This window comes from Astyanax mexicanus, unplaced genomic scaffold (assembly GCF_023375975.1).
Source record: "Astyanax mexicanus isolate ESR-SI-001 unplaced genomic scaffold, AstMex3_surface scaffold_32, whole genome shotgun sequence".
Classification (NCBI taxonomy): Eukaryota; Metazoa; Chordata; class Actinopteri; order Characiformes; family Acestrorhamphidae; genus Astyanax; species Astyanax mexicanus.
In genome coordinates this window covers 1665883-1686933 of record NW_026040042.1, presented here as the reverse complement: position 1 = coordinate 1686933, position 21051 = coordinate 1665883, and the positions used below count along the sequence as shown (strand labels likewise).

The following is a 21051-nucleotide window of genomic DNA, read 5'->3' as shown; positions in this document are numbered from 1 at the left end:
AGCTTTCATCTGAGACTGAGTAGTAGCTAGTGACACTTTTGCAACTTCACAGGCTTGAAACAAACTTTCACGGAAAGAACTGACGTAATCAAGCAAATTTATACTCTCACAGTTATCCGAAACCAATTTCTCTCTCAGAAGTTTTAACGGACCACGCACCGTGTGACCGAAAACTAACTGCGACGGACTAAAACCAAGGGATTCCTGCACTGTCTCTCGGACAGCAAATAACAAAAACGGAATTCCCTCATCCCATTCCTTTTCAGAATCCTGGCAATAGGTACGGAGCATTGTTTTAAGCGTTTGATGGAATCTCTCTAAAGCACCCTGAGACTCTGGATGATAGCTACTAGACAGGTGATGTTTTACTGCTAGCAATTTCATGACCTGAGCAAATAAACGTGAAGTAAAATTTGACCCCTGGTCTGTCTGAATGTGTTTGGGTAGCCCAAAAGTTGAGAAGAACTTAATCAATGCTTTCACGATGCCTTTAGCTTTTATGTTACGCAATGGGATGGCTTCAGGATACCGTGTAGCTGAACACATTAAAGTGAGCAGGTACATGTTTCCGGATTTAGTCTTGGGTAAAGGTCCTACACAATCAATAATTAAACGTTCAAACGGAGCTCCTAAGACAGGAATTGGGTGTAGTGGGGCAGATGGAATAACCTGATTAGGTTTTCCAGAGATCTGACAAACATAACAGGAACGGCAGTATTTAACTACGTCAGCTTTTAAACCTGGCCAAAAAAAAATAGCGCACAATCCTGCTATAGGTCTTCCTCACCCCAAGATGACCCGAAAGTGCGTGATCATGTGCTAGGCTAAGAACCTGTTCCCTATATCTGCTAGGAAGAACAAGTTGATATGTAACACTCCAATTCAGATGCTTTAAGTGACTGGGAGTCCATTTTCGCATTAGGACACCATCCTGATAAAAATAAGTCACTTCATGCTTAGAAATTTCAAATTCAGAGACAGCAGCGTCTCTATTCAATTCAATTCAATTCAATTTTATTTATATAGCGCTTTTTACAACAAAGGTTGTCACAAAGCAGCTTTACAGGAAAAACAGGTCCACGCCTCTTATGAGCAGCACCACAGAGATGCCAATTTTATGGTGACACAGTGGCAAGGAAAAACTCCCTTTAAGAGGAAGAAACCTTGGAAGGAACCAAGACTCAGTCCGAGGAACCCATCCTACTCGGGTTGACCCGCTCAGTACAAACAAACAACAAACAAATAACAGAACAAAAACAGTACAGAGAATTAATGTGAACTATGGCTAATATAACAGGTACTAATTTATGAATATAAGAATGTGATGGGCACAAACTATAGAGCTATGGCTAATACAGAAACAGATACTGAGTGTGTTAATGGTAATCAGTGCAGGGTTGCAGAGCCGGAGAACGACACAGCGGGCAGTGGAGAGCCAGGCTGGGAACATCAGGAACAGGGCATCTCCATACATGTAAAAGAGATAGATAGAGAAAACAGAAAGGAAAGGAAGAGAAAAAAAAAAGCAGAAGTTAGAAGGGCTGTGTAATAATTCTGAGTAGAAGGACAGGGCTGATTCCTGAAAGCTGGAACCACAGACGGACACATCCAGGAAGACCGGCCGGCCAGGCGTCTCAGCACATGTGAGAAAGACAGAGAGAGAGACTCTACAGTTAGCCAAAGAGGGATCTTTATTTTGCTCTTCAATTAAAGCAACCTTACCGAATTTTAACTCTGATGGAGCCTCATTCTCAGATTTCACGTCATTTTTAGATAAAATCTCATACGGTAAAATCTCACATACAATCGGCTTTTCACAGCCAGAATTAAAAGAATTTATAAACGTCTCAGACAAGTCAATTTGATCGGCAAACTTACGCGACTGTGCTCGAGTCACGGCGCACACGGGAAAAATATTAGCCTCCTCACTACAAGGAGAGCAGTCAGGTTCATCTACAACTTCAGGTGGGGGGTTAACTTTTCCACCGGCTAAATCATTCCCCAAGATAAAGTGAATGCCTTTCATTGGGAACTGGGAACGAATTCCAACCCTCACAATGCCCGACACCAAATGAGACTGGAGGTGGATTTTGTGTAACGGAACTCTACATGTACCCAACTCAATACCTTGGATAAGCACATCAGACCCACATGAAGTTACAGCAGAAAACGGCAAAACAGATCCCAAGATAAAAGACTGCGCAGCCCCAGTGTCTCGCAATATTTTAACTGGTATCAAGTCATTCTCATCATCAGAAAGTGAGACCAAACCATCAAAAATAAATGGTCCATACACCGAATCAGGTACGCTCTCGTCTAACACCACATTTGTCTTTGTAGCACCGATAAAACCCACAGATTTAGGTGCTTTTCCAGAAGACTTTAACTGAGAGCGGGGAGGTTTTGCTTCTAACGCGGGACATGCAGCGATTAAATGATCAGTCTCTCTGCAGTAAAAACAAGCACGAGGACTGCTAGACGTAGTACGAGCCGAATTTGAATTTTTATTAAAAGGCTGATGAACTCTAGAACGAAATACTCGTGGTGGGCTAAAATCTTGACGAGGGGGCGATGGAAAAACATTTTTGTGCGTCAGCACAAACTCATCAGCAAATACAGCTGCTTGTGAAAGGGAAGACACCTTTTGTTCATTTAAATACACCACAAGGCGTTCAGGCAAACCATTCTTAAATTCTTCTAAAAGAATCAACTCTTTCAGTTGTGCAAAATTCTCCGTTTTACTTGCTACACACCACTTATCAAACAGAGAAGACTTTTCTCTCGCAAACTCCACGAAAGTTTGATTGGCGGTTTTCGTGCATTTTCTAAATTTCTGTCTGTATGCTTCGGGGACTAATTCATATGCGCGCAGCACTGCAACTTTTACTTTATTAAAATCTAAACTGTCATCAATAGGCAAGGCAGCGCAAACTTCTTGAGCTTTACCAACTAATTTGCATTGCAAAAGTAAAGCCCAGACTTCTTGCGGCCATTTAAGAGCTGTAGCTATGCGTTCAAACGCTGCGAAATATGAGTCAACTTCAGTTTCTCTGAAGGGAGGAACAAGGCCAATGTATTTACTTACATCGAGCCCAGGTGTAGCAGCAGGGGCGGGAGCCGGTGTACCTCTCACCAGGGAGTCAGGTCCAGGAACAGGCGTCTCACTGCCAGCGCGTTCATGCGCCGCGGGTGCTACCCCATGCGGTTTAGCAGCACGCAAACGGAGCACTTCGGTCTCGTGCTCTTGGCGCCTCACAGCCAACTTCAGCTCCTCCAGACGAATATTAAGCCGAAGCCTTTCGGCCGGATTTAGGACAAGATCCGAATCGGGAGCAGGAGTAACAAGAGCAGACGCAGACAAATACACCTGAGCTGCGTCACCAGGATCTATGCTGGAAGTGGGAGGAGAAACTGGAGATGTTGCCATCACCTCCACTAAATCCCCCACTTCTTCCACAACGGCAACACCTGGTTCAACTGACTCTGGTATAGCAGGTAAAAGCCCCTCATCAACCAGCTTCTGATATACCGCTTCCCTTATCACACTCTTACGGGCCGAACGGAATACATTAACATTATAAAACCCTGCCAACTGAAGTAACTCCTCCTTACGACATTGCTCAAAAACGCGCATAGAAGGGGCCAAAACAAACTTTTCAAGCTCAAAAGCCATAATTGCACAACTACACCCCTCCACATGAAAGAAAACCGCCAAGAAAGAGCCTATGCGGAGAGAAAAAAAAAAAAAGGGACGAGCCCCCAATTTATGTTATGACCTGGTCTAGGTCAGACCATAACATAATTAAAAAACATCCGTGCCCTCCCGGTTCCCCAATAGCACGTAGACCAAGTTGCAATGATAAGACATGTTTATTGAATTTAGTATTTTTGAAAACAAGTAACAAATATAAAGAATAAATAGAAACGGGGAGAAAAGGGTAAAATAACAAACAAAACAAAACTAACTAAGGTTTTAAAGAAAACTAACTTACCTACAACACAAAGAAAATCAAATACAAAAAATCTAACCTAACTCCCTAAATACTATTAAACCAAGAGAAAATACAAGTAAACAAAATTAACCTTACCTCCCCACCAAACGGAGATAACAAAAAGACTTAATAAGCCACCACTCTTGACTCAGCTTTTAGTATAGGTTTCTACGATGAATTAAGCAGTACAAAACATAGCTCTTATTATGATAACCTCAATAAACACCACTTTACCACAGAGCTGAACACAATCACATCATTACAAACAAAGACAACTATTAGCTCTATTACACAAAGCAGGCGTCTGATCAGGGAACCGGGAACGCACGGAAACGCGTCAGAAGCAAGAGCACCCCCCCCTCTTCCCTCTGGCACACGTCCATTTTATAGTCAGCGCCCCTGGCGGTTGTTCTGCGCATCTGCAACACAAGAAAACTACAGAAACAGCAGGATTATGAACCTAACCCCCTAGGTTCGTAACATAAACAACTGATTAGTTTGTCTAGTTCCAATGAGTCTGCTGGACAGTGTACTAGAGTTGAAAATCAGAAAGGTTAACAGTAAGTGACTAAGAGACTATGTGCTATGCTGCACGAAAGTAAGGCGGCACCTATCTATCTATCTATCTATCTATCTATCTAAAGAAATCAGAATTTGCAAATTTACTAAACAATAATGATAGAGGCAGCTGTGTGTGTGTGTGTGTGTGTGTGTGTGTGTGTTTGTTAGGGAGGACTTTATCTGTATTTGTTTTTTTATACATAGGCAGATTTTTAATTTGTAATCAAGCAAGAAAAAATTGTTCACTGAGTAATAAGAATAAGAAAAGAAATAATAGTATATAAAATATACTAATACACCTCCTTCCTAAGGGGTGTGTGTTTATATGTCAGTGTTTCTAATGGATTATCATTTCTCTCTCAGGCTGGCTGGGTGTAATCTATCAGATAAAAGCTGTGCAGATCTGGCCTCAGTTCTCAGCTCAAACTCCTCAACTCTGAGAGAACTGAACCTGAATAATAATAATCTGCAGGATTCAGGAGTGAAGCTGCTCTCTGCTGGACTGAAGAATCCACACTGTAAACTGGAGAAACTGAAGTAAGATCATCAAAATACAACAAACAGAGCATCTCACCTTCACACACACACACACACACACGAACATGATCTCTTATGCAAATTAAATTAAGCAGCTGTGCTCGGTCCAGATTAGGCCGCCGATATTTGCAAAAAATGCGTATCGGTATCGGATCGGAAGGCACAAGAAAATGCCGATCCAGTTTTTTTCACAGTCCGATCCGGGTTTTCCAGCGCACTCATTTAGATAATCCATTCCAGTTTTTGCTGTGTTTTCGCCAGTGAGAGTAAAATCCGGTCCGCATTTTTCAGCACACCTTCAGCAAACGAGCATAGCATCTCCCCAGGCTGGGAAAGATGAACTCCGGTCAGACCGGCTGGAGGCAGCGTTAGCTCCCTTTATGAAGAGTTTTTTCTTTGAATTTAATAAAGTTTTCTCTCTTAACATTATGATGTTTGCTTGTTGTGTTTTTAGTGTCATTATGCTTATTGTAGTATCACATCTCAACTAGTGGGTATGGGTAAATTTCACAATTATTTTCAAATAAAGAAGTTTATGAAACATGTTATGTTTCTTATTTATGCAACTAAAAGGTAAAACTGTGTGAAACGTAGCTTATTTTGATAATTTAGCTTTAATTGCTTATAAAAAATATTTATTATATTATGGTTACATTACTAACACAGGAGCAGGCTGACACCTGAGCATACTGAAATGCTCGTCTTTGTAAAAAAAGAATCTCCCCATCATGCTCGGACTGCAGGCAGGGCAAACAGTTGGAATTGAAGGGAGTATGTAGATGGGGGATGGAGCAGCAAAGTGTGGAGGAGATTGGGGAGTAGAAGGCATTTTGCTTTTAAATAGTTTTCATTATTTGCACTGATTTTTTTTAAGCTTTGGTTTACACTTGTTCAAGAGCACTGATGAGTACAGCACTCAAGTACTGATGCTGTTAATAGACAATTTTCTACTCAGTTTGTGTGTTTTGCTTTTTTAATACAATTTACAATATTATTTGCACTTATGGCTTTTTAAGCCTTGGTTTACTGTCACCATTTCTGTTTGTTATTTATTATTTTGTCTATTTTGAGTTTATTAATTGCTAAATAAACAGGTCAGTTTCTCCTTACCAACCATTGTGTATTATTCAAACAAACCTAATTCAGCTGGCTACTTGTTATCAAGAGTAAAACGCTTTTCAACATGAGTTTGACAACAAAGTAAATTGGCTAAATAACTTTAAACTTTAATACATGCTCGGATAGGCCGGTATCGGTATCGGCCGATATCGGTATCGGATCGGAAGTGCAAAAAAAAAGTCGGTATCGGATCGGAAGTTCAAAAAGCTGGATCGGGACATCCCTAGTCCAGATACCAGGTGGAGAAGTGGAGACAAAGTGAAAAATATAGTTTGGGAGGGAATGGGGAACTGCTGTGTTTTTGTTGGTGTGAATGACTGGAATCTGAGGTTTATTACCTGCCTGGTCTTTTCTATATTTGACAAGACTGTCTTTCCACGCAAAATGAAACACTTCCAGTTTAGTTGATCGATATTATTATAAATTTTGTACTAACTGCTTTAAGGTACGAGTTTGATCATTGTACCACATTGCAAGCTTTTTCTGTCTCTCTTTTTTGTGTTTAAGGGGAGCTACACCATCTAAAATAATAATTTTTTAAACAACTGATTAGTTTTTCTAGTTCCAATGAGTCTGCTGGACAGTGTACTAGAGTTGAAAATCAGGAAGTTTAACAGTAAGTGACTAAGAGACTATGTGCTATGCTGCATGAAAGTAAGACAGCACCTATCTATCTATCTATATAAAGAAATCAGTATTTGCAAATGTGTGTGTGTGTGTATGTGTTAGGGAGGATTTATCCGTTTTTGTTTTTTTTGTTTTTATTATACATAGGCAAATTTTTTTTTTGTAATCAAGCAAGAAAAGAGGTCACTTCAACACCTACAGTTGCACTTATTTTATTTCACTGACTAGTAATAATAAGAAAAAGAATAATAATAATACATAATAAAGAATATAATAATTATCTCAAAAATATACTAATACACCTCCTTCCTAAGGGGTGTGTGTTTGTGTTTATATGTCAGTGTTTCTAATGGATTATCATTTCTCTCTCAGGCTGCGTTGGTGTAATCTATCAGATAAAAGCTGTGCAGATCTGGCCTCAGCTCTCAGCTCAAACTCCTCAACTCTGAGAGAACTGAACCTGAGTGAGAATAAACTGCAGGATTCAGGGGTGAAGCTGCTCTCTGCTGGACTGAAGAATCCACACTGTAAACTGGAGAAACTGTGGTAAGATCATCAAAATACAACAAACAAACATCTCACCTTCACACACACACACACACACACACACATGATCTCTTGAAAAATATAAATTTGGAGGGAATGGGATACTGCTGTGTTTTTGTTGTGAAAACATTGTTTTACCATATACTTTCTAATTTTTTCAGCTTAGCAAATACAACATTCTTTTAGAAAAACAACAAAAAATACTTTTTATTCCCACTTTTATGGGTGTTGACACTTAATTAGCTTCTGTGCCGTTCAGACGCTTCTCTGCTTAGCTCTACTATCTCTGTTATCTTTCATACTTTTCTTTATTTTCAGACATTTTCGAGCTACAGTGTCTCAGCTCATTATTTAGATTAGCACTAGCACTACCATATTTTGTTTTTTATTTTATTTTTTTTAGTTTTTTTGGACATTTAGTATAGTAGAGCCATAGGCACAGGAATCAGAAAAGTTTCTGTAGAGTACTAAAGAAGAAATCTACAAGATGCCTTCTTGTGTGGGTTCAGAGCACCAGTGCTGCCAGAACTGCTACAATCTTCTACAAAGAATGACTGTTTTGGAAAAAAAATTCGGTCCTTGTTATCAGAGTTTAAGGACTGGCATTTCTGCACTGTTCGAGGACCATCGGAGAGTGGGAGTGCTGCCAGCGGACAACACGTTTTTAACGGAGCAGCGAGCAGTGGAGACGAACAGAACTGGACCAGCAGATCATGTGGACATCCGTAATGTGAGTACAGCTGAAAGATATGGGAAAAACCAGCAATGGGTTAGCATTGGAGCTAAACCCAAACGGCATGCCACATACAGCTCTGTAGTATCCTCCACTCCTGCTAACATAGCACATCTGGCTAATGCTAATGCTAAAGCTATTGCTCGGAGATCAGAGCACAGAGCCAGAAGAAATCAGTTCCAGTCACTTAGTTTGCAAAACAGATTTGAGCCACTGCAAGACCTTAATGACTTTTTAAATACCAGCCAGTATAATTCAGAAAGAACCAGAAGATTCAGCCATTCAAAACACCCCAGGAGAGCCACAGGGCTCAGCAGACACCCTTGTTTTGGGGGATGACTCTGTTCATGGCATGAAAAATAATCAGAAACTCATCGTTCGATGTGAGCCAAACATCACAGTTTCTGAACTGAATGAGAAGCTTCCAGCACTACTGGCTGAATACAGAACAGTGAAACAGATTATTGTTCATGTTGGAAAGAACGATACAAAGAAAGAGGAGTCTGAGGTGTTAAAAGAGACTTTAATGATCTTTTTACCACACTGCGCAAGATCAACATCCAGACATTCATCAGTGGTCCTCTACCTGCAAGGGGCTGCAATATGTTCTCTTGGCTGTTGGCTTTAAAACATTTGGCTTCAGAAAACCTGCAGGTCAAACGGACTGAACTTCATTGACAATTTCAATCTGTTTTTTTGGGAAGACAGTTTTTCAGGCGAGATGGACTCAAATTCCTGTGCAACTTCTCTGTTCCCACTGGTGAAGACACGTCAGCTTTAACACCCAAGGACACTGTCTGCACTGCAGAGACACAACACCCCCCACCCACAGAGACTGCAGAGTTTATGGATGGGAGCCATGTTCTTCTGTATCAGCTGCCGGAAACACAGAAACTGCATGAACACTCCACACCATCCTCCATCTCCACCTCATCATCATCATCCTCCATCTCCACCCCATCATCACCCCACCTGAACTTCCCAGCAACCATGGAGAAACTGGTATCTGCAGGGACAAGGCTGACGCTTTCTCTGTCAGCGAGTCCTCAGGTACAGCGGAAAATCAGCACAACTTCTCCTCCACAGTCACCTACTGCCTCACGGACCCAGCAACCCCCATCCTGACCACCACTACACTCCCCAATCAAGGAGTTAGAAAAGGGGACCAAAATGAAGTGAACATGAACATCAAGTATTAAACAACCCCCCCCCCCCCACAACCCAAAAAGAAGAGACAAGCTCCTAAACCCCCGGACAGACAGCTCCACTCTCGACTTCTTCACCAGCAGGAGCTCCTCCCACCTCCCTCCACCATAAGGGAAGAGGCCGCCACAAGTAATCCAGCGAACTGATATCTTTTGGGTCCGTGCTGCTACAATGGTGATGTTAGCAGTATATGTTTTCAAAACAAGTACGAACCCTGTGTGCCAGTTATCTCCCCCATTCCAGTTCTTATCAGAAGCAGAAAGAACAGGGAGTATAGGTCAGATAATGTGAATATATCCAACCTGCAGTATGTAAATTGTAATCCACAGTCTTTGGAACAAAACGCACAGGGTATTAAATTAGCTCTGCTAAATATCAGATCTCTTACTAAAAAGTCTTATCTAATTAATGATTTTATTACAAATTATGGGCTTGATTTTCTGTTTTTAACAGAGACATGGTTAAATTCTTGTAGTGCTGAAAGTGTATTAATTGAGTCGGCTCCACCAAACTTTAACTTTTTAAATGTCTCACGTACCGGCAAGAAAGGTGGGGGTGTAGCTATGCTGTTTGATGATACATTCCAATGCAAGCAGTTATCACTTGGAGATTCCACATCTTTTGAACATTTAGGTGCAGTTTTAAAAGGGACACCAAGGATATTACTAGTAATTGTCTACAGGCCTCCAAGGTACAATGCTGATTTTATTGATGATTTTACAGATATGCTGTCTTTTATTTCTACTGAATTTGATCATTTTATTATTGCTGGCGATTTTAACATTCACATTGATATTCTCAAGGATAATTATGCCAGAGAACTCTATGGGCCCTACTTTAACAATCTATAGCACACTTGGTAATTGCGCTTTGCGCAGCTAGATTTAGGGGCGTGTCCTGTGTCTTTGGTATTGTTGCGCAGCTCCAACGGCGCAAAAAGGTGTGTTTTAATTCCCTTAATTATTCATGGGTGTGTTTTGGGCGTAACGTGAAACCAATCAGTGTGTCAGTATCCATCCCCTTTAAGACACAGCTGCACGCTGACTTCTGTTTGTTCCTATTTTAACAGCGCATAGGAAATTGCGCCGTTATGCTGTGAAGATAAACCTGCAGCTTATGGAAGAGTAAAGTTATTTTATTCTTTATTCTGTTTATTGTTTATATAAAAACTGGGTTTGCAACACTGAATATTAATCAAGCAATCGATTATTTACACCGGAGGGGGACCCTCATTTACAGTTTAAAAGGGATTAAAAATATTTTTAAAAATAGAAATAAATACTGACATTTACTATAGATGAATAAAATATATACGTAAAAAAGAAAAAATAGGACATTTTAAAAACATCATAAAAATTGTCATAAAAAGTAAAGAATTTATATCTTATGAAGAAAATAATAATAGCAGTGAAAGTAAAGTAAAATGATAAGAATGATAAGAGATTATCAAATTTATTTCAATAAACTAAGAACATGGGAATCATGGGGAATATATATATATATATATATATATATAATTTGATTAATAAAATAATTAATAATTTAATTAATAATTAAAATGAATAAAAAATAAATAATATAAAATATAAACTCATTAAACACAATCACAGGCTTTCTGCGCAGAATAATAAAAGTTCCAGTTAGTTTCAGTTTCAAATCATGAAAACAGCTCATCAAAACCTCAACCTCTCCTTTATATTTGACAATATTTGATGAACTTACAGGTCCTTACCTGCCTCGCGCTGAATTCAGTGAAGCCAGAAAGATTAGGCACAAGAAAAGGCAGATAAATGACATGACAGCTGAACTTTTTGTGAGCAGAGTGTGCTCTGCACCATGCAAACCATCAGACTCTGTAGATACTCTGCTGGATAGTTTTAACTCAAAAACTGCTAGAGTTTTAGATGAGATTGCACCAGTTAGAGTTAAAACCATGCCTTGCAAGCAGAAAGCACCATGGAGAAATTATACTGCAGTTCAGCTCCAAAAGAGAGAATGCAGAAAGGCTGAGCGCAGATGGCGAAAAACCAAGCTTCACATTCACAAAGAAATTTTTAAAGATAGACTGCGTGATTACAATAAAATAATGTGCACATCTAGACAATCCTACTTCTCCAGCATTATTAACAATAATATTAACAATAGCAAAGTTCTTTTCACTGTGGTTGACAGACTAACTAACTCACCTACATATATGACCTCTGAGCTAGTTTCAACTGAGAGATGTAATGAGTTTGCAAAAAATTTTTAATACTAAAATACACAATATCAGACAAGCCATCAGTACATCTATATCCACAGATGAGCCCATGTGCTCTCCAAAACCATGCAAAAGCATCATAGTCAAAATGTCCCAATTTAGCACTATTAATGAAGAAGTTTTAATTGATACAGTGAGTCACCTCAAATCATCCACTTGCAGTCTTGATACATTACCAACCAAGTTTTTAAAGAATGTCTTTTACTCAATATCAGCAGACGTTCTTCAAATAGTAAGTACATCACTCATGTTGGGTGTTTTTCCAAATGCATTAGAAACAGCCGTTGTGAAGCCTCTCTTAAAAAAGAAAAAAGAAAAATTTAGATACAAACTTATTAAACAATTACAGACCAATCTCTAAAAAAAAGTATTCAAGTACTTTGTCCATAAATAACTGTCTAGACGAATTTCAGTCAGGTTTCAGGCCCAATCATAGTACTGAGACTTCGCTAATTAAGGTTATCAATGACCTTCGCTTAAAAACAGACTCAGGAAAAATGTCTATTCTACTACTGCTTGATCTCAGTGCTGCTTTTGACACCATTGACTACAACATTCTCATAGATAGACTTGAGAACTGGGTTGGACTTGCTGGAACTGTCCTAAAATGGTTCTGTTCATACCTTCATGGAAATACTTTGTGGAAATGGAAAATAATGTTTCTGTGAGACTGTGCAAGTGACCTGTGGTGTACCCCAGGGTTCAATTCTTGGGCCACTCTTATATATTTATATATGATTCCTCTGGGTGAAATAATGCTTGATTATGGGATATCTTACCACAGCTATGCAGATGACACTCAGATCTACATGTTCCTCTGCCCAAACAACTATGCTCCCATTGACTCACTGTGTAAATGCCTTGAGCAGATAAATAAATGGATGGGACAGAACTTTCTGCAGTTGAATAAAGATAAAATAGAGATTATTTTATTTGGGAATAGTAATGAGAGGCACAGACTAGCTGCCTATCTGGATTCAAAAAGCCTGAAATCTAAAGAACTAGTGCGTAATCTAGGTGTACAAATGGACTCTGATCTCTGGAATCGGCTCCCAAGAGAAAAAAACTAAAATACTCCTCCATCTCAGCCGTTTAAAAGCAGATATATACCTTCTACAAGAAACTCACCTAACAGAATCAGATCAACATAAACTGAAATCAGTAGAATACTATCATATATTTACAGCCAATTATAACTCTAGACAAAGAGGTGTAGCCATTTTAATACATAACAAAATCACATTCACTCACAATACTACAATCACAGACCCAGATGAACGATTTATCATCATAAATATCACCATTAACAACCACACTTTTACCATTGCTAACATCTACAGACCAAATATTGACAATCCCTCATTTTTTCATGACTTTTTTACACAAATTTCCTCACTATCTAACTCTTCAATTATAATCGTAGGCGATTTTAATACAGTTATAGATTCATCTTTAGACCAATCAGCTCATACTCAGAACACACGCAACTGGAATTCCACTGATATAATAAAACAGTACATGCAGGATTTTGGTCTTGGTGATGGGTGGCGACAAAATCATCCAACAACCAAAGAATTCACATTTTACTCAGCAGTACATAAATCATATTCACACATTGATTATTTTCTAATTATTAATTCAATTTTCTCAAACATTGTACATATATAAATTCACCCTATCACAATAAGTGACCATGCACCTGCACTGTAAAAAGTGAAGCATGGAGCTGTTCATTCAAGCTAATAAATATGATTGAACACATAGTACAATTATTGACTTTATTGTGAAACTCAACCTTTTTGAATTTTGATGTGTCAATTTTGATTCAGACTAAATTAATTACAATTCTGAAGGAAATAAACCAAATGTTTTGGTTCCACTGAAATCATACTCGAAGAAAAGAGATAAGGATGTAATATTTTTAATTTGAATCAAACATGAATTGCGCATGCGCACTGTGGAGCACGGGAGAAGTTGTAGAGAAGTGCTTCAGAGCACTGAGGGAGAGAGGGAGAAAGTGCCTGAACGCGCTCGCGAGAGAGAGAATGAGAGAGGGAGAAAGTGCCTGAACGCGCTCGCGAGAGAGAGAATGAGAGAGGGAGAAAGTGCCTGAACGCGCTCGCGAGAGAGAGAATGAGAGAGGGAGAAAGTGCCTGAACGCAGTTAAGAGACTCTCTGCGAAGTCTTAGCAAGTCATTTGAACTCTAAGCTCTGAGCATTATATTCGTATTGTTTTTCTGGTAGTCTGACCTCTAGCCTTGTTTATTTACTTCGTCTCAGCCTTTTCCTCTGAATACCCTGTTTGCCTGTGATTCGACCCGTGCCAGATGCTCACTCTCTCCTTATCTGTTCTCTATCTTCATAGAACCGCTAGCAGCAGCGATACATCAAAACACAAACATTAAAGGAATCCAAACACCCAACATGCAACATAAAATCAGTCTATATGCAAGTGATATCTTACTATTTCTACAAAAAACAGTTATTTCAATAAAAGAAACAATCCAAACAATCGAAAATTATTCCAAAATATCAGAGTATTCAATCAATTGGTCAATATCTGCAATTCTCCAATAAACATAAATAAACCTGATGTAAAGGTAAAAACACTACCCACCCCCATGTGCACTAATTTACATATCTGAGTGTGAGGGTCTCCCCCAGCTGTCAGATTTGTTCAAACTCAATTTAAACTCATTAACTAAAACAATAAGTGATGATCTCCGCCGTTGGACAACACATCCCCTTTCACTTGCTGGCAGAATTGCTAAAATTAAAATGGCAGTATTACCAAAAATCATTTATTTATTTTCAATGGTTCCCAATCAGCCCACATCCACCTGGTTTCAAACAATAATTGAATATTACTGGAATAATAAACCACCCAGAATCAAACTCACAACGTTACAGAACTCAAAATCGCATGGCGGCCTAGAGGCACCAAACTTCCACCATTATTTTCACAAGATAACAAACTCTGTACTCACTCCAACCAGTCATTCACCCATCTGGAACAACCCGGACTTTATCATTGATAAAAAACACTAAACTACCCACCTTGAATCGAAAAGGGATCACACACCTCAAACACATGTATCACAATACCACCTTAATGTCACTACCACAATTAATCCAGAAATACGGCATTGGGACAACTCAATTTTTACAATACCACCAGTTAAGATCAATCATCTGTTCAAAAATCACCCAATCACATTAGACCTGCCTACACCAATTTCAGAATTTCTTAGCATTACTACAACAAATAAAATATTACCCAAAATATATAAAATAATATCTCAATTGAATCTTACTATTAGCTTACCGTGCAAACAATGGGAAGAAGATTCATCATTAACTCCTAATGCTGATTTCTGGCTCTAGGTGTGTAATAAAAATCACAACATGATCAGAAACACTAATTTACAACTCATCCAGTATAAAGTTATTCACCGAGTTCACTACACCACACACAACATGTATAAAATGGGATTCACTATCTCACCAATTTGTACACACTGCAATCAAAACACAGTTGATAATTATATCCACGCTATGTGGCACTGCACACCCGTTAACCAGTTCTGGAAATAAGTTATCACCCTCCTATCTCATGCCCTCACCACCCAAATCCACCCAACACCATCACTCTGCCTACTAGCAGACACACCAACCACTAACACAACACCACAAAACAATAGAATAATCTTAAATGTCGCGAGTCATCGCCAAGAAAATCATCCTCATAAACTGGAAAAGAAAAATAACATTAACATCAATCACTGGAAAAATCTACTAACAGACTATCTCTCTCTAGACACTCAGAACCCACCAAAAACACAGATTCAGACCCAATTTAGACACATCTAATTCAAACATTACATTAAATCACAATAATCCAACACAAGATAAAACGTAGCAAAACTAGCAGTTAAAATCGCACATAAGTTCATTATTCTGTTTTCTGTTTAGCTATATATTGGTATATATATATGTATGTATCTTTCTTTCCTTTTTTTCTCTTTTCTTTTTCTTTTCTTTTTTTGTTTTTGTTTGTTTGTTTTTTTCTCCCCCTGTACCCCCTTCTGCATCTCACTCCCTCCAACCCTGAACCCCCCAACTATATTAAATGTATATATGTATATATAAATTTAACAAATAAATGAATAAACATTAAAGTATTAATAGTCCTCTGAAGAGGGTGGGTGGTGGTGGGTCAGAAAAAAGAAAATCAGACATTGCTTTTGAAGTGTGGTTCAACAGAATCATTTAAACCCTAAACTAATAAAACTACCTCTGACCATGTGCACATAAATATAGATCTCTCACTTAACAATACTAAATAATCTTATTCTAATTTCACCCTCATAAAGAGAAATACACTGAGCAGCATGTTCTCTGTGGGAAAGTGTTCTATTCTGAGCTCTTTATCAGAAGTACATGCATGTCTGTTTATCTGAATTTAAGTTCAGTGTTAGTTTAATCTGCAGTGTGTGAGATTCAGCTAAATGAATGATCATGTCTTGCTTTAATAATTGATGAAATAATCACTGAACATTTTCTGTAACCAATTTATTGATAAAGAAATTAGAGTTAGTTTGTGTGTGTGGAGGATATGTATATGTATTCATGTGCATATTATTGTTTATAGTAAAGGAAGGGAAACATGTTAAACATTTCTTAAATATGTAAAACATCTTCAGCTTTACTCATTTTAATTCAGTAAATAATAGTATAATATTTTTACATGAACTGTTATAAACAATAGATATATTTACCAGATGTTTTATAATTTAAAAAGGGATTGCATAATTACTATGGGATAAAGCATAATTATCTCAAATATATACTAATAGGGGTGTGTGTGTTTATTTGTCAGTGTTTCTAATGGATTATCATTTCTCTCTCAGGCTGTGGAACTGTAATCTATCAGAGAAAAGCTGTGCAGATCTGGCCTCAGTTCTCAGCTCAAACTCCTCAACTCTGAGAGAACTGAACCTGGGTGGTAATAAACTGCAGGATTCAGGAGTGAAGCTGCTCTCTGCTGGACTGAAGAATCCACACTGTAAACTGGAGACACTGGAGTAAGATCATCAAAATACAACAAACAGAGCATCTCACCTTCACACACACACCACTACACACACAAACCATTTCACACACACACAATACTACACACACAAACACTCACACTCACTCTAACACACACCACTACACACACACTAACACACACCCCTGCACACACACACAAACACCACTGCACACTCACACACACACACACACACACACACACACACCACTGCACATTCACACACACACACACACACCACTGCACTCACACTCCACTACACACACTCACAGCCACGAGTGTCCTCCATCATATCAGAGTGATTTCACTGCAAAAACTATATATATTTATTTGTTTACAGTTATTCAAAATGTCCGCCGAGTCAATTTCCCCCGGTGGAATGGCCACTAGGGGGCGTGTGGAAAGGGGTTAATTCGTTGCTGCCAACTGGGGTGGCAGCAGGAGTGGCAAGGCTTTCTTTTAGGGTGGCAGCTGCCCTGTACCACCCCAGTAGATCCACCCCTGCTTTTAACTATTACGCAGCAATCTGAGTAAAAATCATCCATTAAAAAGCAGCTCAATGTTTCTTATTTCCTTATAGTTACACACCTCTCAGTAACATAAGCTGCGTATATCTGCGTTATCAGAACCACTACCCACAGTCTGTACCAGTGTGTGGAGGTGGTGTGTAGAATGATCATCAGTCCTCTGCACAGTGTTCCCCCGAGCCATCGCTGAACCATTGCTTCATCAACTCTCTATAGAATATGCTGAAAACCTCCACAATCACACTCACACACAGTATTAGAAATGCAGAAACTGCTCATAGAGAAAAGTCACTCTGAACTTTACATTTTCATCAGACTGACTGTGTGGTGATTTCTCTAAACAAACACACTCATACTGCCTGCTGATGTTCAGAAAGAGAGAGAGTGTGTGTGTGGGGGGGGGGAGGGTCATTATCATCTCCTTTGATGTTTAGGATATTTTGACACCAAGTAATGAAGTGTTTCTATCATTTTGTCCTATTCTTCTTGTCTTAAGGTGTGTAACAGTACAGGTCATCATTGTGAACATGCACCAGTACCGTCTTTGTGCTGTGGTTAGATAGAAACCTGTTTTATTGTTTTAGTACATTTTTAAATACTCGTTCACGCTGTGAAGGTGAGTTATCCACTAATTTACTGAAACAGAAATGCTATTTTATTTTGTATTCTGTTTATAAATGATGTAAAGCAAGAGTGTAGGAGCGGGTTTGATATTGGGGGGGACACATTTGCTAATATGAACCAAAGCCCAGCCTATAGTGTCCTAGAACAACATCTTTTAATCACAAATAATCCCTTTTTTGTATTCTGTTTATTATTAGTTACATCCAAGTAAAGGTGACTTTACAACCTAAACACATTACATTACTGTTGATAGAAAAAACTATGTGTGAAAAGTCAGGACATGTGGTCTTACTGTGGTGTTACTGTAAACTACAAATGAACAGAAGTCAGGTTAGATCAATGTTTCTTAACCCTGTTCCTGCATATTCTACTGCATATTCCCACTGTTCTCCATATTCTAGAGCTTTCTCTGATTTAAAGGTACTTTAATAAAGTAAGTGGTGGTATGATGTGTCTAATACACTGCTGGATATACATAATGATTGATTTAGGCTCCATTAGGGGCTAAGGGATTTTAACAGGTAAACTCAATAAAGGATTGTTTATTTGCTGATCAGTTGGATCTGGTGGAAAACACACCATTTTAGGGAGGAGATCAGGGTTAAGAAACTGCTTTAAACTACCAACATAAAGTACTGTACTAAATTCTGGCTATCCTCTACATCCAGCTTCTAGATATCTAGTTATTTAAATGAATTGTTGTTCATTATATCTTACAGTAAGTCCTGCGATCTTAAATTAATAAACACAGTTTGAAAATGAAATAGTGATTAGCTGATCAGGTACATCAGGGCAAGTTGAACATTACATATATAATTTATTTTTTCTTAAACCTTAACTCCCTATCTATCTAATTCCAAAGTTAAGCTAACTGACTAACACAGCTGCAGTTTATTAAGCACACAGTTGGTTTGATCTGTGTGTTTTGATTCAGAGACGTGTCTTTTTAACCAGCTATCAGAAACAGTGTCACCACAGTTTACATGGTTAGCTCCTTTACCTTTCTTTTAGAAAAATCTCCGTATATCCAGATCTGTTTTAACATTTCATTTCATTTCAATTTTATTTATATAGCGCTTTTTACAACAAAGGTTGTCACAAAGCCGCTTTACAGGAAAAACAGGTCCACGCCTCTTATGAGCAGCACCACAGAGATGCTAATTTTATGGTGACACAGTGGCAAGGAAAAACTTCCTTTAAGAGGAAGAAACCTTGGAAGGAACCAAGACTCAGTCCGAGGAACCCATCCTACTAGGGTTGACCCGCTCAGTACAAACAAACAACAAACAAATAACAGAACAAAAATAGTACAGAGAATTAATGTGAACTATGGCTAATATAACAGGTACTAATTTATGAATATAAGAATGTGATGGGCACAAACTATAGAGCTATGGCTAATACAGAAACAGATACTGAGTGTGTTAATGGTAATCAGTGCAGGGTTGCAGAACCAGCGGGCAGTGGAGAGCCAGGCTGGGAACATCAGGAACAGGGCATCTCCATACATGTAAAAGAGATAGATAGAGACAACAGAAAGGAAAGAGAGAGAAACAAAAAGCAGGAGTTAGAAGGGTTGTGAAATAATTCTGATGAGTAGAAAGACAGGGCTGATTCACAGACGGACCACAGACGGACACATCCAGGAAGACCGGCCGGCCAGGCGTCTCAGCACATGTGAGAAAGATAGAGAGAGAGAACAGAGAGGGGAGGGAAGAGAAAGGGGTTAGAATGGTTTTTAAAACTCTGCTGGAGTGGGATGGGCACTGGTAGCAGCAGCTCAGGACATGGGGAGAGAAAGAGAAAGCAGATGATTAGGACAGGGTTTATATTTGCTGGATAAGCTGTAAGAGGAAGAAAATTGTAATGAGACATTACTCAAAAGCTTGAGCAAATAGAAATGTTTTGAGTCTAGATTTAAAGACTGAAATTGTGTCTGAGTCCCGTATATTAATAGGGAGGCTATTCCAAAGTTGGGGAGCTTTATAAAAGAACGCTCTTCCTCCTGCATAGTTTTTTCTAATACGCGGGACTAATAACAGGCCAGCGTCTTGGGAGCGGAGTGAACGCAGCGGAGTAAGGAGTAAGGAGTTCCTGTAGATAATGCGGGGCCAGACCATTGAGGGATTTATACGTCAGGAGAAGTATTTATAATCTATACGAAATCTAACAGGGAGCCAATGTAGGGATGAAAGAATAGGTGTAATGTGATCGAAGGTTCTAGCTCTGGTAAGCACTCTTGTGGCTGCATTCTGAACTAGCTGGAGTTTATGGAGTAATTTATGTGGACTTCCAGCCAACAACACGTTGCAGTAGTCCAGCCTGAAGGTTATGAATGCATGTACCAGCTTCTCAGCATCTTCCAGAGAGAGTATACTGCGGATTTTAGCTATATTTCTTAAGTGGAAGAATGCAATTTTGACTATGCTACATATGTGAGCATCAAACGAAAGAATTGGGTCAAAGATGACCCCAAGGTTTCTCACAGTTTTACCAGGTATAATTAAGTGACCGTCTATGTCTACAGTATTAACATTTATGTTTTTATCAATATTAGGACCTAATAGAAGGACCTCAGTTTTATCAGAATTAAGTAAGAGAAAGTTGTGTCTCATCCAATTTTTAATGTCTTTAATAGAGTCTGTTATTTGATTTATACAGAGCTCCTCGTTGGGTTTAGCAGATATGTAAAGTTGCGTGTCATCAGCATAGCAGTGAAAGTTAATACCATGCCTACGGATAATTTTACCCAGTGGTAGCATATAAAGAGTAAAGAGTAATGGACCCAGTATTGATCCTTGAGGGACACCATATTTTACTCTAGACTGATAAGAGCATTCGTTATTTAAGTAAACACACTGGAATCGATCTCTCAGATAAGATCTGAACCAGGTGAGGGCTGATCCTTTAATTCCTATAAGATTTTCTAACCTATCAAGTAGAATAGCGTGATCTATGGTGTCAAAGGCAGCACTTAGATCTAGCAGTACAAGGATGGCATTACTGCCCCTATCAAGAGCTGAAAGTAAATCATTAGTTACTCTAAGTAGAGCTGTTTCAGTACTATGGTTTTGTCTAAATCCAGATTGAAAAACCTCATGCATACTATTACTTTGTAGATACAAGCGCAGCTGGTTAAACACAATTTTTTCTAGGATTTTGGCTATAAAGGAAAGATTAGAAATTGGTCTATAATTAGCAAGCTCGCGGGGGTCCACATTTGGCTTTTT

At 38.8% G+C, this 21051-nt stretch overlaps 1 protein-coding gene and 2 long non-coding RNA genes across 3 annotated transcripts in view; 1 reads left to right on the top strand and 2 right to left on the bottom strand.

Moving 5' to 3' along the window:
- Positions 1–21051, top strand: part of LOC111188312 (NACHT, LRR and PYD domains-containing protein 12-like) — a 1256108-nt gene that overhangs the window by 1039789 nt on the left and 195268 nt on the right. Inside the window, exon 11 of the mRNA XM_049472985.1 lies at positions 16492–16665. Within this exon, the coding sequence (XP_049328942.1) occupies positions 16492–16665 (174 nt within the window). The remainder of the gene's footprint in view (positions 1–16491; positions 16666–21051) is intronic.
- The window catches only part of LOC125789922 (uncharacterized), a 286929-nt gene that overhangs the window by 120444 nt on the left and 145434 nt on the right, over positions 1–21051 (bottom strand). The gene's annotated exons all lie outside the window — the stretch shown is intronic.
- LOC125789931 (uncharacterized) lies at positions 993–19288 on the bottom strand. Its single transcript, XR_007429950.1, has 2 exons — positions 19033–19288; positions 993–1163 (listed from the first exon to the last, which is right to left on the bottom strand). It is a non-coding gene; the product is annotated as an uncharacterized LOC125789931 (long non-coding RNA).